This window comes from Aristolochia californica, unplaced genomic scaffold, assembly GCF_029961685.1.
Source record: "Aristolochia californica isolate CCGP_79_NKW_82.1479 unplaced genomic scaffold, dmAriCali1.0.hap1 SCAF_10, whole genome shotgun sequence".
NCBI lineage: Eukaryota > Viridiplantae > Streptophyta > Magnoliopsida > Piperales > Aristolochiaceae > Aristolochia > Aristolochia californica.
Window position 1 is genome coordinate 1,004,068 of NW_027181771.1, and position 25,507 is coordinate 1,029,574.

The 25,507-nt window shown below is 37.5% G+C and overlaps 1 protein-coding gene and 2 pseudogenes across 5 annotated transcripts; 2 read left to right on the forward strand and 1 right to left on the reverse strand.

The window, feature by feature from the left end:
* Nucleotides 1-8,172: 8,172 nt before the first annotated feature.
* On the forward strand, nt 8,173-12,796 carry LOC137939870 (uncharacterized; annotated as a pseudogene).
* A 744-nt stretch (nt 12,797-13,540) lies between these two features.
* On the forward strand, nt 13,541-15,736 carry LOC137939098 (pentatricopeptide repeat-containing protein At1g11900-like; annotated as a pseudogene).
* Nucleotides 15,737-16,096: 360 nt separating this feature from the next.
* Nucleotides 16,097-25,502, reverse strand: LOC137939886 (protein PIN-LIKES 6-like). 5 transcript variants are annotated; one of them, XM_068784883.1, is made up of 12 exons: nt 25,299-25,502; nt 24,345-24,434; nt 23,951-24,242; nt 23,453-23,532; nt 22,513-22,637; nt 22,164-22,285; nt 21,314-21,505; nt 20,605-20,679; nt 19,489-19,589; nt 17,814-17,866; nt 17,130-17,324; nt 16,097-16,500 (listed from the first exon to the last, which is right to left on the reverse strand). In XM_068784883.1, exons 3-12 carry the CDS (start codon nt 24,119-24,121, stop codon nt 16,379-16,381), a joined length of 1,236 nt encoding a protein of 411 aa, XP_068640984.1. In that variant the 5' UTR covers nt 24,122-24,242; nt 24,345-24,434; nt 25,299-25,502; the 3' UTR covers nt 16,097-16,378. The 5 variants fall into 5 exon arrangements, with proteins under 5 accessions (XP_068640984.1, XP_068640983.1, XP_068640982.1 ...); XM_068784882.1 differs by having other exon boundaries at nt 24,338-24,434; XM_068784881.1 differs by having other exon boundaries at nt 23,951-24,401.
* Between the last annotated feature and the right edge of the window lie 5 nt (nt 25,503-25,507).

The window sequence follows — 25,507 nt, forward strand, 5'->3', positions numbered from 1 at the left end:
AAGAATAACTAATTACTTCCAACTCTTTACTAAGAACAAAACAAGGTCCACCAAGAGAATATTGGCCAAACGAACATTAGAAAAACTGTCAAGGTTGGGCTTCACTAGTATAAGGAACATTCATATGGCAAAAAAATGAGATTTGAATAACCAATGATGGACTAGGAATACCTGATGATCCCCTGTTTCAGAAGATAAATTTATCTGTCAGTTTCAGCCACTAAACAAATCACAAAGAGAGCAATGGACTTACAGGTCTAAGCATAGCTGGTTTGCTATTATATACTATTGAAGCAGTTGCTTCGTCTTTGCTGAGAAAAGAGGCAAATGGCCTACAAGCAGCAATCAAAGATTTCCTACCTCCTCTAGAACCTGAAAGAGATATTTGAGTTAGGCCAAGAGAGCTCAAATTGAATTCCCTACAATTGATTCTCTAAGATTAGGAGAACAGTCTAGACTTGATGGAGGTTAGTCAAGTCTGATAGGTCTGCAAATGTTGTCTACTGAAGCATTATTCAGGTTTTCTAAAAATTGAATTCAACATCACAATGTTATATAGTAAACTGAGTTGAGAATGCTCACAATGAATTGACACAGACGAAGATTCTCAGATTAATTTAAATTTAAAGTATTTTTATTCATACCCAAATGAATTTCAGGAGCTCTTGCATTCTCTGCAAAAGGGTCTGAACCAATCGATAGGGAAACTGGAGGGGCATTTTTCCTACGACCTTTATGGCCACTCGACCCACATTTCTTTCCACTAGATGGTAAAGCTAAAATATCACTCTCCTGAAACCGGGAGCTTCCACCTTCATTTTGAATCTTTACACCACTAGTAACCGACTTCGACATTTTTTTCCAGTTGAAAATTTCTTCAAGTTTGCAGCTCCCCGGATGACTCCTCAGAGACCTAAATATTTTTGCAGCTAGATACCTCATGTCACAAGCCTAGCAAAATGAGCATTTATATCAGTGAATGAAAAGCATCAACCAGTGGATGATTTGTTTAATGAAAGAGATACTCTGTGAAGAACTTACCTCCTGGTAATAGATAGTACTGTTGTCATTGAATGTAATTGCATTTTCAGACATCAGAAAAACATCTCTCTGAAAAGAATACACATAAAAATTAAACATTAAACAAATAAAGATAAGTGGATACAGAGGGGAAAAAGGAGAGAGACTCCTGTTTGAAGGAACAGAAAACTCCCTGCCTTTTTCCCAGGTCAAGTAGATTTACACTTACTTTAACAAATTATTCCTAGATAATGAACAGAAACCTCTTATATTTTTGGCTGACATTATGGCAGAAAGGTCAGATCTTTTTTCAGTTCCTTCATTGTTACAAGAAAAAAATGAACTCAAGAGTGAGTAGTAGAAAACCTCGAATTGCTCCAAAGTGTCATATTTCCCTTCATGGAGCTTCGTCCTCATGGTGGACAAATCCATTGGATGTTTAATAATATCATAGTAATGTTCAACCTGGTGAAACAAAAACATAGTTCAGACATAATGGGTTGTTTGTTAAGGTAAACATAAATAAAGAAAAAACTGATAAAACTAATTTCTCATCAAGAAACCTCCAGAGGGTTGACCGGCTCTGCAAAAATCCTTTGTTTGTCATGCCTGTAAATCAAATAAGATAAAAGCATATGTTACATTAATTGTATGTTCAAAAAAAAGTCTTAGCAACCAAGATGTTTCTTCATGCTTTAAATGCAAGCAAAGACAACCAAGAAGATTTCATTGAAAGCTGCCTGCATCTACAGATAAACAGAAATACAAACAAACTCATCTATAATGGTGAACTTACTTTTGTAGCATATCAAGGACGAACTCCAGGATGCGTTTATCAGGCGGAAAAGGGAATGGAGGATTTGATTGGCTCTCTATAGCGAAAGAAATGAAATTTTATTGCAGTCATGATTGAGATTTCTCTAAATAAATTACCAACAAAACACTAAAAAAATTTCAAGGAGAGTTTACTGAGCTAAACAGTTATATCTCTGCCTGATGTGACAACAAAACACTAACCAAGAATAAGGAGGCTTTGATTTGGGTTGTCATAATCTTCTGCCTGCAAACAAGACAAATCTATTGTAACAAAGAGACAAGGTTGAATCTTCCAATTCATTATCATAACAGTTAAAAGTATAAAGATTATTTTAACAAAATATAGAAGCAACTGTAGATATTTTTTATCAGAGATTATGAAGCAGAGGTAACAAACCAAAAAGGACAAAATCAAGCAGATTAATGGAGAACCCTCAGCAATGTCTTCACAAGATGGCAAATCTTTAACTACCAACAGTTCACTCAAAAGAGGTCCAAGGAATCAACATATAAATGAGCAACTTGTGGATAAGTAGGATGTAAATGTGCCTGAAGTAGATAATTAAGCCAAGTCCAGTTTAAAGATTTATAAAAAAAGCTTACTTGAGAAAACTCAGAAGAGTGTTGGTTTCCCATTCATTTCTTAGAACCATCAGAAAATTCGGTCTCCGTTTACAATAATAACAAATATCCATTAAGAAACAACGGTAAAAATGGAAGAAGAAAATGAATCTTGCTTGGAAAAGAAAACTAAGATGGATAATGGCAAAGAGTATTCTTCCTGATATGAATAGATTCGTTCCAGAGAGCTCCTGGTTTCATCATATTCATGTTTCATTTAATACTACCCATCTGTTCAGTCCTGCTGTTACCTCTGCATGCCATTGTCTGACCCAATAAAGCCGTCACAAAAAAGAGTCTCGATCTGCATTTCTTCGATACTAAATGAATCTCAACGAAATCCGAGATGAGTAAAGCTAATCGACAACCAAAAAACACTAGAAGACAAACCCAGAAAACAAATTTGGCGTTTGTTGTAATGTCGATACTATATACAGAGGCGTATGGCAACCGCCGCCATTGCTTGAAAGCTCAAAGTTTAACGAAAAGAAAAGATGCAGAAGAAAAACGGAAACTTGGCGAAGTAAATAAGAAAGAGAAAAAGCACAGAGACGACGATCCAGCCGGCATATCTGAAGGAGAAACACAGATGGATTATTTAATAATCATAAATAAAGGGATTACAGCCGAAAATAGAACAGCATAGAGAACAAAAATCATTTTGCGGCTCCGATATAGCAGATCATTTCACAACTTATGAAAAAAAAGAAATAATAAAAAAAAAGCAACCGAACAGAATAGAACGAGCAAAAAAACAAAATGATGAGGTGACGACAGATAAATAACCACTATCCACAACACAAAATCGTGATAAACTGAGAGAAATAATGGATGGAGACGATGCCATTTTTTAGACGAGCGTTTTGTAGAACATCCATTAGCAGATGAGACAAAGCAGAACAGAAAAAATAATAAGAAGAATAGATTTGCATGAGACAGGACTTGAAGAAAAAACAACTTGAGTGGAGAAGAAAGAGAAAACGATTGAACAGACGAGACAAAGACTTGATCAGGAGATCAAATAAAATGTATTGAACAACACAAGGGACCCACCTCTTCGAGTCCAGTCTCAACTGAATTAACTACTACGTCTTCCACAGTCCTGCATTTCTGCTTCTTCCGTCCTCTCCGTCGTACTGGGTCTGTCCGGGGCTCCCGTGGGGTCTGGGCCTCCTCGGCCGCTCGTGCGGCTGCCTCTGCAGCAGCAGCAGTCTTGCTGATTTCTATCGCCTCAATCCTCGCGCTTCTCCTGTGTCCTGGTTCTCGCACAAACGGTCTTGGCTTCCCCATTTATATATTTTTCTACGTTTAAAATAGAGAAGACGAGAATGTCGCTGAAAAAACTATATTGGAAAAATCCGAAGTCAGAATCTAAGGTACCCTTTAGCAGTTTTTTCGATAAAATAGGAGACACCCATTTCGAAACTTGCGCCAAAAAGAAAACCCATTTTGCAGCTCTTTTTGAAACTCTGTCCGAAGGAAACTGTAGCAGACAGTGTTCGAAGTTGGGTTCTGGATGGCGGGAGAGGACGTAGTGGAAAGGGAGCACAATATTAACGGTCACGTCTGGTGAGAATTTTTAGTGGGGTTTTACAGGCAATGAAATGGATTGGAGCTTTTACGGTGCTGATCTGACCGGGAACGTAAGCAATGTTTGTCCTCGGAGTTGCAGAAAATATGAGAGAGAAAGACAAATTTTTACCTCGATGGAAAGATAACCAGAAAATTTTCAAAAAAAAAAAAAAAAAACTAGATAGAGAGGAGATTTGGGAGTTGAGAATAAACCAGGATGAAAGCACCGGCAACGGTACCAATATGGAGAAATGAAAGCATTGAGAGTACATTTACTCCCTTTCGAGCTGTAATTGTTGTGGAAGCAAGAAATGGCAGGATTTTGGACATGGAAAAAAAGAAGAAAGAAATTGTGTGAAGGACGAAGAAACGGCAGGGTTGTAGAAGGAGAGGAAAAAGAAGGTAATGGGAAGGTTTGCCTCTAGGAACTCAAGCTTTCATGGTGGGAGTTTCTAACCAGCTTGTCACCATTTATAAAGGAGAAATTGGAGCACAATTGGAAGGGACCAAAGGATCCCTCTTCTACCACCAAAGCTACAACTCCTTCATTCAATGGAAATGGCCTAAAAAAGTCCTCATACAACAAAGATTTCATCTTTGAGATTTCGTATTGTCAAATACAGGGTATCTCCAGCGTATTCTGATGCGAATTCGGTACATTGTGGGGCCAGTGGGTTGCCAAAGATAAGTAGATATCTTCGAGAAATTAATGTACGCGTGAAAGATTTGTGTTTTCTGATTCGACCACGTGGAATAGGAGCGTCGACAGATGTGTGGTGATGATTTTGAGAATCTACGTTATGAAATAATAAATTTATGGCTTAGCTGATGGCATGCGTTGCTTATAGCATGTCATCGACGTGTCGAAGTGATTTGTCATTTTGCCACGTAATGGTCGATTCTCTGACAATACTAAATTTTCTTGAGAGCCACCAATAAGCCAAAACAAATTATGCTACCACGTTGTTGCAATAGGCATGCTAATACCAATAGAGTCTCCAACCTTTTTTAAAAAATTTAAATATTTCTTGATTAATACCATTTTTCGCATTTCTTCTTTCACAAACTATAACCTTAATGTCTTTGCCTTTCAATGTTAAGAATCAACCCCAATTCCATCCTAAAATGACTAGTAATTCAAGATATTTATTGCTCAAGCACGTATACTAATTGATCTCCATGTAATTTTTCAATGTGAGATATAGACAAATAAAGTAAGAGAGATGAGTTTACATGAACCTTTGCTTTGATACCAAGATCAGTTCGAGCTTACTTTCATCCTAAAATGATTGACGACTCCAAATGTTTATTGCTTAAAATTATATAGAAATTGATCCCCAAAGAAAATTTTCAATGTGGGACTAATACCCACTCGACACAATCAACTCTTCTAAAGATGCAAAAGGTTTGGATTATATAACATATTTGTATTTGTCAACACAAATTTAGAAAGAAAAAAAACATCAAAAGTAATATAAAAAGTCTTGAGGTCTCATCCAACCCTTCAACATCATAACTTGGGATATACTTCGATAAAAAATAAAAAAATATATTAATATTTTTCTATTTTATAAATATTATACATGTAAAGGAGTAAAACCTTATGTCGGTAAAGATTTTTTATTTTTTTCATATATATATGTATGTGGCTGATCTAAGACGAAAAATCATTTGGTGTGAAACTGAAACTGCTATCTCAACTACCTGATCAAGATCAACAACTATCTTAACCATCTGATAATGATCAACGGCTATCTTAGTCGTCCGATCAACAACTATCTCAGTCGTCCGATCAACAACTATCTCAGTCGTTTCGCACCAAATGGCTTTTAGTATTGAATCAGACATGTATATAAGGGGTTGATCCAATACAAAAAGTTATTTGGTGCTAAATGTGTGAAATACTATCCTAGCCATCCGATAAATGGCTATCGCAACTGTCCAATCGATGACTATCTTAGCCATTCGATCATGATTGGACGACTGAGATAGCCATTCCAAATCGGGAGGGTTTAGGGGGAAACAGAGAGAGATGCGAGAGAGGGGGAAAAAGAGAGCTAGAGGCGAGAGGCGAGAGAAGGGTAGGTTGGAGGAGGCGAGATGTGCTTGAGTTTTCGCCAGGATGACATAAGAGGGGAGGAAGGTCGGAAGGGAGGAACAAAGCTGTTGTGGGCCGAACGCGAGAGGGAGATGGGAGAGAAAAAAGAATAGAGGGTAGAGTGAGCTGAGAAATGAGTTTAAATGGATGAACCATGATTTCAATGGTAATCCTGATTCACCCACTTTACTCAAGGGTGAGTTCAAGTGGATGAACCCGTTTATCCACTTGAACTGCACCCGATAAGCGCACTAAAGCATCCGGGTCAAGTGATACTGTAATCAAATTCACTTTCACTTGACCCACGCATGCACTAACATCCCCAAAGAGAATAATCCAAAGACTAATTGAGTAATCAGGTAAACTTGCTACCCCTAGAAGTGTTGACACAATATAGATATAGATTTATCATTGATACATATCACATATAAGCTGAGTCTCTCAGTCAATATACTTCGTATCAAGCAATACAAGAAGAACATATCTATTGATACACCTGATATATAGTGGTGGCATCGAGCTAAGCTAAATTTTAACCTGTATATGTTGGCTTGATCTAAATATTTCAAACTCGAGCTCAGCCTCGAGCCTAAAATTGGAATTGAACTCGAGCCAAAATATTTTAACCGATTTTGAGCTCGAGCTTGAACCGAATTAGAGCTTCAACCTCCATTTAAAACTACAAAAATTAAAAAATAAATAAAGAGAATATTATGATGAACTTAGTGCCGTTGAATTGCAAGCTATCACAAAGGAGTCAAAGACTTTATAATGGAGCATACTAATATATAGGGGTGGCACCAAGCCAAATCGGCTTGCAAACCGTTTGAGTTCGGCTAAAAAAAAACTTTGCTTAGTTCAGTTTTTACTTGAGCTTGACTCGAGCTCAAACTTGAAATAAGGCTCTTTAAGTATAACATGCCAAACTTGAGATTTTTCAAGCTCGGCTTGTTAGTTCGTGAGTCGAGTCGTTAGCATAGATTTTTTTACAAAAATACTTTTTTACTCTAATTGCTCTCGTCAATTCCCTCTTTAGTTGGTTGATAGTTGCTCTTATTTACCTCAAACCACAAAGACGACCAATCGTTTAGTCCTTTTGGGTCCCTCAACATCTAATGTTGTTGTTTAACAATAGTTTAAACATATAAAAGTGTTTGCTCTTTCTTTTAGGTCTATTAAGTTGGTTGTTACACATTAGTATGTTATATTACAAAGTCTTGGACTCCTCTGCGATACCTTGCAATTTAATGGTCCAAGGTCATCATAATATTCTTTTAATTTATTTTTGTAATTTTTTGTTTTAAATGTAGATTGGAGCTCGAACCCGGCTCTTACTCAGGCTCAAACTCGATTAAAATTTTTGGGTTTGAACTCAAGTTCGAAGTATTCGGTATTCGAATGAAGCCAAGCTCGAACATAGACTTGACTTATAATAACCAACTTAATAGACCTAAAAGACAAGAGCAAACACCTCTATCAATAGTGATTATTTCATTGGCAAACAACAACATTAGATGTTGAGGACCCAAAAGGGCTGAATGATTGACCAGAGGTTTGAGGTAAATAAGAACAACTATCAACCAATGAAAGAGGAATTAACAAGAACAATTAGAGTAAAAGGTATTTTTAATAAAAAAATTATGCTAACGATTAAGCTCACAAGCTAACAAGTCTAACTTGGGAAATCTCGAGTTTGGTTTGTTATATACTTAACAAGCTTTATTTCAAGTTTGATCTCGAGTTGGACTCAAATAAAAACTGAATTGAGCCAAGTTTTATTCGAGTTATGTTTGAACGGTTTGTGAACTGGTTTGACTTGGTGCCACCCCTACCGATATGTATTGGATTTTGAGGTCTTGATACATAGAGATTAGATACACCCATCACTCGATCAAGCGTTACAAATATTACAGCAGAGGACATTATCTATAGTGTAACGTTTGATATGTATCGGATATGGGAAAATCCGATACATATCTAACGGCTGGTCTTAATCGGTGCAGCCACCCGAAGATAAACATTTTCACACGCACGAGCCCCCTCAACATTCCCTCGACTTTTTCGTCGCTTTCAGCAGATTTTCCAAGGAATGATGCTATGACCTCCGATGAGGCCATGACCTCCTTCCATTCGCCTTCACTTCCGATTTCCTAATGGCAATTGACGATTTGGGGTTTTTTTATTTTTTGCGGATTCTGAAAAGAAACGTTTGGGAGCCCTAAAGGGTGGTAGCGCGCCCTGAATCCCCGTTTTCCCCTTTAAGCAATTGCAGTAGTTTTGTGGTTTGACTCGGCGGTTTTGTGCTGAATCTTTTGGTTTGAATACTGAGTGTTAAGTTTGAAGCTATGGGGGTGATATAGAGTGGGTAGCACACTTGTCTGTCGGGATTCTTTCAGTAAGTGCCGATCTTTCTGATTTTGGTAAGAGTAGTTTTTTAATTGCATTTTCCCTTTTCCATGATTCCATTTCGTAATTTTTCTTGTGTTGATTTATTGTCATTTTTCACTTTCTCCTTATATTCAAATTGAATTCTTGATTTCTGTCTTTTTCGTTGTCGTTGATCTAAAAGGAAGTCAGTGAAGAAAGACTGGAAGATCTTTCTCCTGATGGAAGTACGCTTTTCCTAAAGAACAATAGAGTTTCGTTGAGGATCCTTTTTGGCTAATTATTACGGAACATTAATGAAATATATGTTATCGAGGAAATGTAGTAGTGCGTCTGCATGTGCATGAAGTACTAACTGATGTTTCTATCAGGTGCGTGTGCGTTCAGATGCCGTCATTTTGTTTCAGGTTTCCAATTTTCGAGTTTATGCCAAACATTTGGCCAAATTAGGATTGTACTTGTGCATGCTGAGTCCATTTTTGGGACTTTGAAATAAAAGAATTATCCGTGTGTAATTTAGTGAAAAGGGAAAAACAAAAAGGAAAATGTTTTTTTGTTTTTTTACACCAATCTTCTCTGTAGTGGTAACCATAAAGAAGTGAGTTTGTTACTAGATCAGCTTATCACGATCTTTCACTGGAGCTAATGTTATCATGTTTTATTGAGAGTTGTTTACATTTGCTTTCTTATTGTGTATCAATTTCATCAGCATTTTTTTTTCTGAATGTGGATAGCATATGGTTACCAGAAATGCCACAGTGGCATTTGGAAAGAACAAGAAAAAAGAGTAGCAGGGAGGGAGTTAATGGAAGAGAGAGAATTTTTAAAATATAATTCACAGAATTAATGGAAGACACATTGCTATACTGTGCCAAAATTGGTCTTGAATCAGTACGAGTGCTAAGCCTGTTGACCTGTTGGAATTCTTGTTATCCTATGGCTTGTATCCAATCTATACGGTCGATATTGAGTAGAAAGTTCTTTCTAACATACTGAGGTATTGACCATCTATCTGGTTGTAAAATTATTAAGTGCAGAAATCATTTTTTTTTTTTTTTTTGGTTTTTTGAAAAAGTTCTTGGACCATGCGTGCAAAAACTCATTAAGTGGTGCATCAGCTGGACTGATAGAGATAGATGATTGGTGATGTGTGAGCTTTTATGAGGCTAGTGAGTCCAGCTTTGTAATGAGTAATTCATCTTACTGATGTCCAAGAGAATTATTGTTGTCTACACTAAAATATCTGTATCATTTCAAGAATTGATGATCCATGCATTGATGTGCAGGAGCCACCCCTGAGCTTCCATAAGTCACTTTTATTATTTGTGGTGTTAACTAATGAATCCTTCTTCTTAGCAACTTTTGTCAAGGTGATCAAGAATCAAGATTTGTTAAAGTAGTCAGAAGTAGTCTTTATTGAATTGGGTAGGGTACATCCAAAATGACTTATGAACTTTGGGAGCTTTTTCCAATGTGTAAATCCAAGTTCATCCAAGTGCATAACTGTTTAGGACCATTTTCCTTCAATAACCCCTCCCACTGTCAAATGGCCAGTCTAAGAGATGCAAAACACACATTGCTCTGAATTAGTTATGGCTTTCAGCTGCCAACACTCCTCCTCATGTTTATGTCTAATCAGACAACACAAACCAAGATCTGGAGAATATGTGCATGACCTATAAAGAACATAAACATGGCCCTACCAAAAAAAAAAAAAAAAAAAAAAGAAAAACTTTGGGATCGGATTCCTCCGATTATGTGATGAATAGGATCAGGTTCTTTACAAGTTGACTAGCTCAAATAGGACTTTTCCCACTTTATGACTCCATTGACATCCTGGCCCAATAAACAACATGGATTAATCTTCCTCTACAGCCCCTCTGACTTATGCAATCAATTCGCGTCATGGACAATGCATACAGGTTAACGAATGGTGGGACTTTAATTAACAATTTCGGATCTGGCCTTTCAAATCTTTACCGGTGGAAAATGATCTAGTTGTAGGAACTCAATATAGATACCATTCTAGAACATGATACAGTCCACATCTGGAAATCTCTAGTTGTGTCATGACTTTTTTCTCAGTGGGACTCTCTAGTCAACTCCAAATTTTATTTCTTCATGGTGTTTCTCGAAGTTTTTTTAAAAACTGATATTTCTCAAAGTTTCATTTACTTACTCAGACATTTTCTGTGGCAGCCTTATGGATGCTCAACAACGAGTAGATCAGGAGTTCCTAGAGTCGCCAGATCGATTAGTTTCTGCACCTGACCAGCCAGAGGCAAACTGCATGCTATGCAGGAGAACATTTTTCCCAGATGAAGAGATCAATGGGGTAAATGAACCCATATGCATATGCAGCGAGTGTAAAGTTCTGTTCCTCGAAGATCTTGATTCAAATTCTAGGTATTCTCATCAGAGTAGACCTCACAGAGGAAGAAGATCTAGGACTTCTAGGTATAGTAGGAGTACTGAATCTATTGAGGACCTCTTTTCACAGCAGTTCTCGCAACTGATAAAATCTAGTGAGGCATAACCAAGATACTCTCTCCATCTCTGCCTCTGAGCATGAACCTCTGCCAGCAGATTCCACTTTTACAGTTTTGCCAACCTCAAGTTCACGTACAACTCCAAACAGATCAGGAAGGTGGCGGAGGGTTTTCTCCGATAATGATAGTGAAGGTTTTGGTGGAAACTTGGATTCTTCTCTCTTTGGTGAGACTGATTCTACCTACAGCTATGGTGCTTATGGTGCTTTACCTGGCGATAGTGATGCAGTTTCATTCAGTGCATATGGTGGTGAATCGGATGCTTCAATTGATGGTCACAGTTTTACTGAACAAGAATTGTTCTTACATCCAGATGTTGAAGAGAGTTATATAGATAGTGATACAGATATTGACCCTATGCATGCTGCTCAAGGTCTAAATCAGTGGGATTCAGATGATCAAGATGCATGGGAAGAAGATGCAGACTTGGAGAATGAAGCAGAGCCTGCTGTTTGGGGCATCCATTCTGAAAGCACTGAACAAAACAGAAGGAGAAGCCACATGGACTGGCAGATAGAGGTAAGTTCACCTGGATATGGTAGTAGAACACACTGGAGAATGGAGGAAAGTGGCCGTACATATATACCTAACATTTTTACTAACTTGGAGGATTCCATGATACCGACTTTTGTGGGAAACTCAGGGGACTATCTTGATGCAAGAGGACTTGAAGAACTACTTGAACAGTTAGCAGAAGCTGAAAATTCAAGAAGAGGAGCTCCACCTGCCTCAACTGCATTTGTAGAGAGGCTGCCTTGTGTTATCATTTCTTCTGAACACATTAAGCATGGGGGGCTAATCTGTGCAGTTTGTAAGGATCCACTGACCATAGATTCTGAAGCAAATGAACTTCCCTGCTCACATCTCTACCATCCTTCATGTATCTTACCATGGTTGAGCACAAGGAACTCATGCCCTGTTTGCCGATATGAACTTCCTACTGATGATAAAGATTATGAAGAGAGGAAGTATAATTTGGGAAATAGAGCACCAATCCACGAGATTCAGCACCAGCCTCCAATCGACGACAGCTCATCTGAGATCTTAGATGAGTTTGAAATTGATGAAGGTCTGGAAAGAGCAAGCCTGGAAACCTCACTTGAGGTGAGTGGAGCCACCAGTGGCTCCAGTGGTGTCGGTAGTACAAGAGGGGGTTGGCTTTTTTTGGCTGCTGCTCCTATTGTTAGTATTGTTGGAATTGTTCTTGTTCTGTGGTTCAGGAACCCTCTGACTGGGAGGAGGGTCCGTTGTGGATTTAGACAGCAGGATCAACCTTTGGTTCAGGGAACTGGTGGAACATCCTCGGTGAGGGTGAACCAAAACAGAAGGTGGTGGTCACTCTTCTGAAGGTAAAGCTGACCCCGCATTTTTTTTTTTTTTTTTTTTTTTGGCAATTTAACTTTTGAAGTCGTTTTCTTGCAATCCACGGAGGAGACATGTAACTTCCCACTGGATTTCAAAAAGGGCAAGGTGAGATCCTTCCTTTCCATTCTTCTCTTTTATGTCTGTGCAATGCGCTCTTTGTACCCATTGGTTTTGTAATATAATTTCTACAGGGATTCGGCTTTCTTCTTATCCACAGGGTTTTTTTTTTTTTTTTTCGACTCTGCTTATCTGAGTTGTCTTTGTGTTTGAGTTGTTCTCAACTTGTGTGTAAATCTCCACTCAGTCTTCAGATTGTGCCTGAAGTTTTCAACTTGCATGTAAATGTCTTTGACTACAATCGTGTTGATTAGTCTGATTTGCCACTAACCCTGTAGTAATCTTTTGTTAAAGGTATCTCTTGGGCTGTCAATTGAAAGGTAATTTCTGTATATTTCGTTGCAAGATGTTGTAGCAGCAAAGGAAGTCTCTTGGCTTGCCCATTAAACCAGCAAATCCTACCATGAATTTGCTGCTTGAACCCAGGGATTTATAGCATTATGCCTAAATAAAGCTTGCTTAAAATTTAATGGCCAATTATAGGTCTTGTATTAAGTGAACGTAATAAAAGGTATAAAATTATTAAAGTATCCAATGTTTTTAAAATATTATATTATAAAAATAATAATTACTGTTGGCAAACCCCCCACAATTTTATTTTATTTTATTTTCTATTCTATTCTATTCTATTCTATATCGTTCAAACAGGATCTGTTCGTAGCTTCCTACTGCCCACTCTGGTTCCCTGAGCTCGACTCACCAGAGTCCTCACGCTCAGAAACCCCAAACCCTACACTTTCTCCTGAAGTCGATATACAATCTATTTTCTCTCTGGTTCATACAATTTGGTTTATACCCTTCCAATCTATCACTGCTTTAAAGTTTTTCTCTTTCATTTTTGCACCTTCCATTCGATATATTTAACCCCTTCCTCTCTCTGAGGTTGCGGGGTTGTTGTTCCTTCTTTTCGGCTTCAAATGATTGATTTGGTTTGATGGCAAAACTTGAGAGCTTTGATGAGTGTTCTGGTGTTTATCTGCCGGATATCATCAGCTAAATGCCGCCTGAGCAGCTCCAAGTTTGCGAGAGACTGGAGAGTAGCGCCCCCTATTTCTATGTTGTTTGTTCTTCTTTCTTTGTGTGCCTTTTTCTTCCTTTCTGGCATTTGCGCAATAATGAAATAGAACACGACTTCCTTAGTCGATTAAGGGATTTACACGAATGCCGTAGTTTATTTTTCCTTAGAAAACGGAGTGGGATGCGGTGGTTCGTGGGATTTGAGCCTGTTGTGTGCTCTATTCTTTCGTTTTCAAACAACTGGCCCTTAAAATGTTGTTCGGTGCTGGTTGTGTATCGAAAATCTGCTGCTTGCTTCTGATATAATGCAAGTGACTGAAATGACATTCTTGATTTTTATTTTTCAAGTTTCTTTTCGTTTTCAACCATTTATAGTGGATTCTCGAGGTGCCTTATTTGTTAATACTAATTCCGTATGTACTATTGAAGGTTATCATAGTATGGTGTGATCTCTGTGGAAAGCAATTCACTCAGGATAGAAATACACTAGGCACGGTTGAATTTTGGGCCAGAAAAGTTGGGGTGGATGGGACATACTTAGAGATAGCAGCCGGGAAAACTATAGTAGAAATGCTGAACTTCTGGGTCCACCTGTCAAACAGAATTGCTGGGATATTATTCATGCCAAGTCTGATCCAAGCCTTTTCATTGCCCAGTCATTAACCACAGCAGATTCTGTTGCCTTTCAGGTCAGGTCATTATCCTCTGAAGTTGTTGCAGATGAGCAGGAAGTGACAAATGAGTGCCTGAACAAAGTCCTAGTGGCATTGGAAGAGGACCCTGTCTTAACTGAGGCAAAGTTTGACATTCATATTCAGAACCTCTGCAGGTCCGGCAATGCTTCTGCAGCTGCCATCTTACTGAAGAGCCTTCGTTCCAAGCGAATGTTCCTGTATTCAGAAACCTACAAACTACTTCTTTCTTCTGCAGCAGAACCTAAAAATTTTGAAGTTGCTTCACGGGCCTTCAAAGATTTATTACTAACAACTGTATCACAAGATCTTAGCTGTTTTATCAATGTTGCAAAGGCATTTCAAAATTCTGACGAGGATGAACTTCACCAATTTATCAAACAAGTGTCAGAATCAACATTTCCAAAGAGTTCAACTATACTCAACAAGATCATTCTTGGTTTTGCCAAAGCCGGGCAAGCTGAGAAAGTGCTGCAGATTTTTGAGGATATGAAGAATCTGAAATGTAAACCAGATGTGGTAACATATAATTACAGTTTTAGCAGTCCTGGGCAAGATGAAACGAGTGGATCAAATGCTTCAGGAGTTCAATTCCATGGTACTAGTTGGTCATGGTGGTGATATTGTTACTTACAACACCTTAATCAACAGTCTTCAGAAAGTTGGGAGATTGGATTTGTGCTTGAATTTGATGAGAGAAATGCTGGGGAAGGGGATTCAGCTAGATTTGAGGACTTACACAGCTTTGATTGAAGGGTTTGGGAGGTTGGGAAATGTTGAGGAATCTCTGAAAGTTTTCAGTGAGATGAAGAGAAGAAATATCCGTCCTTCAAATTTATGTGTACCGTGGGTTGGTTAGTAACTTAAAGAAAGTTGGCAAATTGGAGTTAGTGAAGAGTTTGTTGGAGGAGATGAATTTTAATTTGACTAAACTTGTGCATCCAGAGGATTTTAAACGGATGATCAGGTAAATGACAGTATGGTGGCTAGAAAAGAAACTGTAGCGTGTCACTGACTGTTTGATAATGTGAGGCCCAAGACCCCTTTTCCTTTGGCCAGGAACGGAGGGACAGAAACTACCCCACCTTCTGGTATATAACTCAAATTTCTTAAATTCATCTGGTATATAACTCAAAATCTCTTCCTTCTAAGCATCCATCATTTCATTTTGAAATCAAGGAAATGTACTTCAAGATACCACTAGCATAGTTTGTCAGTCATGTTTGGATTTGGAGGGTTTCCGGAGGAACACAATTCTAAGAGAGCTTTTCAGCATCTGTTCATGTGCTTGAATTGGCATTGCCAACAAACCCCTTTGTATAGATTAAGGCACAAGTGGGAGACTAGAGGTACCATATCAAGAGGTCTTTGTACATGAGGGTTTATAAAATAAAATGTGGTTTTTCTTACTTGGACCTGGGAAAAAATCTCTGCTTAAAGATGATGCTCACCTTTTTGTCGCTCAAAGAATGCAGAATTTGTCTACTGAGATGCTCAAGTGCCCTGGGTGAGGTCACATTTCGGAAAGTATTCTTTGGTTTGCAATCAGTCCAATTTGCCAATACTTTGGATATTAGGTCTTCTGTGGTGACAAATCTGGTTGGCCTCTTACCAATGCACCCTTTTAACTATTCTCAGTTGACATTGAACTTATCTGAAGGCACCAGATGAGTGAGGAAGCATTAATTTATTTGGTTCAGGAGCCAAAGGATGCAAGAAGAGGAACCCTCTGTTTTCTCCTAATCGTTTTTCAATCTGCTGACAGATTGACTCATCCAGTCTTTAATGGGTAGGCTGATTTAGTCCTACCGGAGATTAGTGCTTTCGCGAAGCCAAAGCAGGACACTAATTATTAAACGTCATGAGATCATGGTTTTACGTATGGATGGAAATTTACAGAAAGCAGCCCAGCCCTTTTTCTTCTTCAATTTGATATGAACATGGACACCCTCCTCAGAGATACCACGAAGACGGCAAAGCAGGGAAGTGGTAGGACGGGGGGTATCCAGTCAGGATTCTGCGTTCCTATCGTCTTCTTACATAGCAATCCCATTTTAATAAATATAAAATGAAAAAGGATCTGGAAAATCAGGCTTTTTACGTATCTGCTCCAGAGAATTTCGTCTTCAGAAGAGGATTGCAAGGTACAGAACAATCCATCCGGCCATAGAGAAGACAGCAAAGATGTGAACCCAAAACAGGACTGCTGCTGCTTCCCTTCCACAACCTCTTAAATTGGCAACAGCACCTGCAAAACCGAGATGATTGTTGTTATTTTAAATTGATCAAAACCTTCGGATGAGATTCTTCGTGGAAAGAACTGAGTGGGGCAACTGACAGAGTTCTTGGTAAAAAGAGAAAGAAAAAGAAAAAGACCATTTGAAATATATCCTGCAGAGAGACAACTTCACATTAGAGAAACACCCACTGAAATGTTTACTCTCACCTCTCCTGAGAATTTCCTACCAATACCCAAAATGGAGTTCCATGAAACTCATTTCCACCTTTAAGGCCATGTTTCAGTAAATATAGGCCTAACAACCTTCTGAAAGAAATCAGAACAAAAAAACCTTCTGGTCAATGTTTCAAGAGATTGAGATTTGCCAAACCCAACCTTCTGAAAGAAATCAGAATAAAAAGCCCTTCTGGTAAACGTTTTGAGAGATTGGGATTTGCTAAACCCAGCATCTACATGGACAACTCCTAGGGTCATTATACTTGGTGGCATTTGCTGCTTGAGGGCCATCACAGAGTGAGAGCTCTCAAATAGCATCAAAATGACCAAAAGACAACACACAAGTCAGCATCTACTGTACCAAACCCACAGACTTATGATGTATGAGGCTATGCATCACTATAAACAACATCAGGTAATACCAGAAAGCACAGATGTCGGCATGGAATGCTGAAGAAGAAGGACAAATTTGAACATCTTGTCACCAGCAGGAATGAAGCCCAGCTTATCAGCCAATGTCACAATCCCAAGCCCTACTGGAGGCACCAAGACTAACCTCCCAAATACGATTGCAGCAGTAGTTCGAAACCCAAGCTTCTTACTTCCTGTACCAGGCCCTGCACAGTACCAAGAACAAACAGTAAGGCATTTAAGTTTTGTAAAATTCCAACGAAGAAGTCCTGAATATCAATCAAGTGCAACTTGTGATCACTTAAGTGAATACCATATAAAGGTCGAAAAACAGTGCTTTCTTTTTTTGTAAACCACAAAAATAGAGTTTTCTATGCACCTATTTACTTATTTAGTTTTAAAACCTGAAAACTACCAGAAAAATGCAATAACAAAACTGGATGAAAGTAGATTGCATCCAATATGAAAACCTTATCTAAAGAAATATGGAAGCACAATAACTGGTAGAATGTACTTGATTATCAGTATTCAGGAGATGAACACAGTTTCACCAAAAAAAGGCAATTATCCTACTCTGTTGGAAGTCTGTAGTGAAACTAAAAGAAGGATAAATATAGCTAACATCATACATTGGCATCTTGAAAAAATCCAGATATATAAACGAAGGAAATATCAAAGATGATAAAGATGCGTACCATCAACAAGATTCCCACCCAAAGCAAGCAAAATACATGGAACCATGGCTTCGCTGAGATGAAGATGCAATTTTCAGTAAGTCATTGAGATTCTAACTGGAGTTAGAAATAGCAACGGAACAATTATAGTTCATTAATAACGAAGAAGAACTTAATGTTAATAGCTTCAAGAAAAAGAAAAAAAATGAAGCTTTACCCATTTTCCAGCACATGTTTATTTTAGTTGGGTTGGTTCCTCTCAAAATGACTAGCTGAAGCAATGAAAATATCTGCCCCAGTTGTAAGTTCAAGAGACTATTCTCCCACAACTTCTACTAGCTTACACTCTTCTTCACGTGTAAGCCTAGCAGCCTAACTGTGGAAGAAATGAAGAACATACACATGGAGGCCTTAGGGAACAAACACACACACACAGAATGCACAAAGGCCACTGGACAAAAAACAGTTGGGCTTGGATTTAGTCTGACAGCATATCAGCTATGCAGTTCCACCAAAACAGACAAGCTGAAATTACGAAGTTTCCTCCAAACTAAAAAGCAATGTGGAACTATTTTTTCTCCAAGTAGGAAGAAACCCCAAGTGAAAGAAATAATAAAAAACCATGAGATCAGATAAACCTCTTTCTCTAGATTCTTTTAACAATAGTCAATGCAGAGGCACTTTGTTCACTAGACCATAATTACATCTAATAGGGGTAAAAAGAACTTCAGATAGGAGAAAATGAAATTATTATGGAATTTTCAAAAAGGAGATTATCATATGCTATTATTGTTAAGAATAGTCCCATATTAATTGGGTCCCATATTAATTGGAGATTAGATATACCTGGCTTGATTACTCGGGAAGAGGGCTCCTAAATTAGGCTAGTCCTTACATGATGGACTTGGAAAGATCTTAAATATGGTACTTAAAGCATGTATGAAATGCCACCTGTACAATAAGCTTTCCCCCAAAAACTATCCATATGTCAGAGCCACAAAGAAGACTTGTATGTGAGCAAAAGTCTTAAGAATAATCCCACATTGACTTAGGATTAAATAAATCCACTGCTTATTGTTTGGGAAGAAACTTCTTAATTTAGTCTAGTCATTTTGGGATGGTCTTGAACCGTAATTAAACATATATTATTCTACCCCGATCCTAAACCACTTCGCTTTTCAAATTTTGGTTATTGTACTACTCTTTGAACAATTACAAGTATCAGGAATTGACAGATATAGTGGAACTTGAGGTGAGAATTGTCCTGTCATTCCTAATTTCTTATGATGAAGTAATTAAAACCTAAATCACTGAATTTATTCTTCTACCAAAGTTGGAATACCTAGGTTTATAGTTCACCTTTCCAAGTATATTCCTGAATTAATGATGGCATGAAATAAATATATATCAGCAGAATAGGAAGAAAATTCTAAGAAACGAATATAATGGGTTCTCTAGTTAAACTTACACTGGATAAAGATAAATGAGAGCTTGATTGGAATAAGTAAGTTCGCGATTAAAAGTTTAAGGTAATAACTCTGCTATAACAAAACAACCAAGCACTTATTTGTTTTAAATATTTGATCTAACAAGTAATATGCATCAGACAAACTCCAAAAGCAGCTTGTGTGCTTTGTACGAATGAGGTAAGCAAATGAAAAACAAAAGCAGAGATAACATTGGATACAGGACATACCCAAGAATTATGCAACTGTCAGTGAAAAAGAACAGTGGAGCATCATCTGTAAAGATCAAATGCTTCAAAAATGGTATTACACCTATAACCATTGCAAGGACCTGCAATCCAGTAAAAAGTCTCATATTTATAATGTTAAGTAGAAGTCAAGAGCATCTAGTATAGCAAGAACTTTAACATGTTTAGATAGACGCAGGCCTTTACCAAAATATTGAAGTTTTTAATTTTTACTTTAGAACAAAGGCAACATTAAAGAGGCTGGGGATGTATTACATAAGCCATAAAATTAGGAAGGTGACCTCATGGAGACTTCATTTTTGAAAATGGTCAGCTAGTGAGCTCAATGATCTGAGACATGACCTCTCTCTAATTTTGTGAGGGCACATGCTTCATTAAAATTACTGGAGGGGCAATTTTTGGTATTTTCAAATCATCTTATCATGAAAAGAACAAGTTGACTCCATGGAAGCCAAGATTGCCACTATTCTCCATGGTCTTCAGTTCAACCATGATAATTTCTGTGTCCTGCTTGTGATTGAGGGTGACTCAGATGTCGTCATTATAGTTTTCCTTTACTTTTTTTTCTTAATGATTCTGTGTATATTCTTCCTCACACATACAATAAAAATCTCTCTTATTCAAACAATTAAAAGAAATAAGTTAGAAGTTCTAGGTCAAAAGTTATCTTAGAGATTTAAAAATAAAAAGAATGAAAAGTATGAACACATAGAAGCTCATTCATCAAGACATCCCACATGTGACTTAACATGGCCATTTTCACTGAATCAGTAGGACTCACAGGAGAACTAAGGTCACTTTTAAGTGTGTAGGATGCACATATTCCTACAGTAGAATTGACCAACTTATATCCTAATGTATGTATTTGGGTAAGATCATATTCTGATGAAAATCTTGACCTAGTTGGAATGCACAATGAATTAGCTGGCTATTGTCAGATATTAGGATATCAGATGTATCAGAATCAAAGGCACAGAGATTAATGACAAGCCTTGAGCATGATTTCAGATTTTCGCTGAGATGGGCATCATGAAAATCACCTTCAGGAACATATAGTGAGTACCATGAGATGCTCTAGTTATGGATGAGTAAACTTACAGAAGCAATGATTGGAGGTTGTAGGATTTGCTTAAGCTTCAATTTTTCATAAAGTAAACTTAGGATTTCCATTATCTGCATATGAGAGACAAGAAACAAGTGATGTCAATACTAACAAGATTGAATTAGTTGAATACGACATGAAGGTAAATTGACATGCCTAAGGAACAATGTAGAAAGTTACTTTAAGCAGTTCATCAGACTCAAGGTGATACACAATTAAAGAGAAACAGATTATCTACCCTTTCATTAAAAAAAAAAAAAGAAAAAAAAAATTATACAGGAAACACTAGTCATCCTCAGTCACTATGCTTGCAGTTTGGGGGGAAAAATCCGTTTACATTCCATGTATTTTTGCATGTGTCTGTGCACATTAATAGGTGTTGAGGGTAGAGCAAAAAAGGCAGGCAACAATGAAGTGATGAAAGGCAATCATATTTGTCAAGGTCCCCTTGACCCCACATATGGAAGGACAAATAATGGTTAATATGGACCACCTCTAAGTTTGTGAACATGGTCTAGTTAAATCTGTATGCACATGATCCGCTTCTTCCACAGACTAACATTCATATCCATGGAAAAATATCAGAAACCAGTATCCTGGGTTCAACATCTGACAGCAGAGTAAAAACCCTCCCAATTTGAGCTTAAGCTCAGTGGTCACATCCGATTACTCCAGCTATGCATATAAAAGAAAACCACTTCTGACCTTCCGTCTCTTTGAACTATCCAAATCTTTTGTCTCAGGCTCTTGAGAAGCAAGTAAGGCTTGTTGTTCAGGAGGAGCATCCTTTGAAATGGCCTTTGTAGGAAGCCGTGGCTCTGCAGAGCTATCAAAGGAACCTCCAGGTGGAGGCGCAAGCATCTGAAATACATATGTGTAAAGAACTATTGCCCCAACCTGCAAGATTTTCATCCATTTTGTTAAAAATGCTTCCTGTACAGAATGTGTGTCATGCAATTTTTCTAGTGAAAACAGGAACTGTAATCCTGTAGGGACTGTACATTGTTTTTAATTTTTTGAAAATGGCATGATTGTGTAAAACTGATCTTCCTGTGTCAAAACTGAAACTGTACAATACAGACAGAATTAATGCTAACAGAAAATTTCTCAGCAGACATTAGCTTTCTAGATAATTGAGCACTTATGTGTAGGACATCAGCTTAGTCATGCATGATATTCTTCCACTGAAAGAGGAAATTCTGGGTTCACTCCAGAATTGGTAATTTTGGTGGCTCTGCTGGTTTACAAAATTAATCTTTCCAGTATTTTTATTCAAAGATGTGAGGACAAATAATTAGATTTATTGATCTCAAATACCTTCCTAAAGACAATGAGATTCAACCAAGTGAAACTTGAGCAAAGGAATATCTAAACCCATTATACTTGTTAACACAAATAAGATATTTAAGGCCCACCAAGAAAACATCTTCTTTCATCTGATCATGAGTCAATATATCCGAATATTGAAATCTTGCACGTGACTAAAAATTTCAGTCATTAGCCATCAGGGACAGAAAATAAAAATACTAAATGTCAAGAATGTCCAAGAACCTACCCATTGCCCAAATGAGATATAAGCATTTCCCATTTTATTGCACTGCTCTGAATCACCAAAAGGATTAGACTTGTCCTGACATAAAGCTGCAATCAGAACCAGTGGTATATTTCCAATATTTCCTGCAACAAGCATGGACATAAGAAAGAAATCCTAGTCCAGTAGACTAAAAAGGTGCAACCAGGACTCTATCAGATGGCCCCAAGCCCTTTCCACTCCATGATACATCCATTTCTCAAAAGGGAAAAGAGGAAGAACTAAAATATGCAAAAATTATTTATGTAAAGATAAGGAATATTCCAAGGCAAGAAAAAAATGCTGCTCTCAATTAGGCAGGTTCGTCACTAACCAATTCCAATATGTATTATGGTAAACTTGAAGTACGGATATGGAGGCCGAATAATGGTTGCAACAATTAAACCTATTATAGAACCTGATATGGTGGCAAGAACAACATTGAAAGGAATAAACCACCTGCAGAGAGATGATGCAATTAATGATAGTTTTGGAGGCTAATTTGGTAATGTAAACAGATAAAAATGGAGCAGCACCAGAGAAAAAACCACAACATATTTCATACTTAACTAAAGAATTAGAGCCTACACACCCAATTCAAGCTATTTGTAGATGCATGACAGAAAGAACTCTTTCAATCAAACCATCTGTCTAAATGGCATAACAGTATGTGAGCTACAAAAAGGTAACAATGTAACAAGGAGACACGGTTCACCAAGCTTATGCAGTTGTACCAATTTTACATCCAAGTAGAACCGTAGGTGCTTACTGTTTGTTTAACAGCTGCCTATATTTTTACAGAATGAGTTAGCATGTTTCGCATGCATTAATGGAATAAATTTTGGAAGTTTATAACAATATGCTTTTATTTTTACAGAATACAAACACCCAGAGTTAGTGTATTCTCAGGCAACAAGGCTAGCTCTTTTCTGCAATTCTATTTCCTCTATTAGAACCAAAGTAAAATTCGGCAAGTACAAGAAAATGTGCTGATTTCAGCTGCTATCTCAATAGTTATGATCACAAATGGTTGTCTTAACGTAAAATACTAGTTCTAGATTACCACTAATTAAGTTCATCCCATCATGCAGATAAAAATCACAAACTTTGATCAATGAAGAGTATGTACTTCAAGTAACTTTACCCTATACATTGAGGATAAATCTACCTACTTCATTGCATGAACAAAGCTATGTAAAGAAGATACCTATTTCAGAAAGCATCCAATAAATTATGACAGTAGACAGGAAAAAGCTAGATAGTCCAAATCTTACCACTGCAACATTTTCTCCAAGGTGACGGCACGCCCAAGTTGAGAGAATATCAAACATGGAAGAAGAAGAGTAAATACCAGCTGCAATATTGGAAATATGCATTATAAAGTAGTATAGAAAATTGAAAAAAGAAAAGAAAAAAGAAACAAAGACTGCAGTAATCCTAGATAATCTTATTTTCCAACCTGAAACAATCCTATAATTCAGACATGTTCAATATCCACAAATTGGACAAAAAGGATTTGAGACAAGGAATTGTTGTATGTATATACTTCAACTAATTGGATTATATATAATTGTATGTAAAGCAAAACTTTCTTTCATGTATATATATATAAACCTATCATTTGTTTCTACAAATATATAAATAATTAATAAAGGAAATTAAAGAAAAAAAGATAAGGAGATAAAAAAATATATATATATAACTAGAAGAAACTTGACTGGAAATCCAAATTGTTCAGCTAAAACTGTAGACAAGAAATGACTTTTACTAACCCCATTAAGAAGCTTCCTTCCACTTGCTTGAAGAATGTTTACGTACTTTGTAGCCATCAGAAAACCCATAAAGCACATCGTGAAGACTTTTACGATTGGTAAAACCGCGAACATCATTGTTGCAAACACGGACTCCCTTCCGGTTTGAGTTGCAGAGATGATGCTCTCCATGTTTACCCAAATCCCAAAATTCAGATGAGCGACAACCACTAATCATTCACGAAAGCCTTCAGATTCAGAAGTCCGACCTGAAATTTCGACTGCTCAAACTTGGATTCCTCCGAATGCTGAGCTGTGATACCAGAGGTGTTTTCTCAGTTTAAAGAAGAGATTTTATTATCTCTGAAGCTTCAAATACGTAATTATGGAGCTGCGGATATGAATTACGCCAAACCCAGATGCTTCCACCAATCAAAGCCGCAATTTTGTCTGCTCCCAAAAGTATCGAAGGCTGCCACAAATGGTTTTGACAAACGTATTAGACCTTGCAAATAAGAGAAAACAATGACATCAAATAAGGGGAACGCGCAATCTCGGTGTAGTATATTATGCGGACAACTCAAGTCCCCAACACATTCTCCAAAGACGCAGAACAAAGAAAAACTTTATCTCAAAACATAAAGAAAAGAGAGAAATTCATTGAGATTTGCCAATAGAAACACCGCATTTACTAAAAAAAAACGTATCCTTCACTCTCAAAATCAAAGGGAAAACTCAAAAACTCTCTCCCGCTATCCCAGAAAACAAGAGAGACAATTTAATCTCCGACCGGCAAAAAGAAGGTGCTATATAAGACATACTCAGAGAATCGTCATTCACTGAATCTGAGAAAGAAAATGGAAAAAGAACGAAGATCGTAATCATCGAACCATTCGAAGCTGGAACGGAACAGTCATGTAGAATAAAGTCGTAATGATGTCAATAACAACAATGATGCAGCAAACATGAAAGTGTTACACAATTTTATGAGAAACCGACTACCGCATTAAATAAAAAACAAACCAAAAGAAAAATGTAACATCTCCTCAAATACTAAAACAGAGCACAACAAATCACAAAAAAGAGTCGGAAAATACATCAAAATCACCTCCCCACAACTCGAGATGCTGGCTTTCAGCCACGTATACGCCAAATCTTCTCCCAAAAAACAAACAAATAAATAAAACCTCCAGAGTCTAGACGCAGGAACAATTTTCCTTTTGTCCCCAGATGTATAACGGAGCAAACTAATTTATAATCCAGGCTAATTCCAAAGTAAAAGCTACTCGATAGAAACCCAGAAGAAAACGGCATCAAACTTCAAAACCCATCACGGAAAACCCGAGACATAGGGTGTTCAGTCACTTACACGCGAAGTGTTCTCAATTCTTCTCCAAATGTCGCGCAAGAAAAAACAAGAAAAACAACAAACGAATACGACTCCCTTCCCGCTCTGTCACTCCTGCAACACAAAGGCAGACTATAAAGATCCCGTGAAGTCCAACAGATGATATGGAAGAGCCGTTCAAAGACCGTAAGCTCAGTGACTTCTCGTTCTTCTACCGCTACAGCCTACAA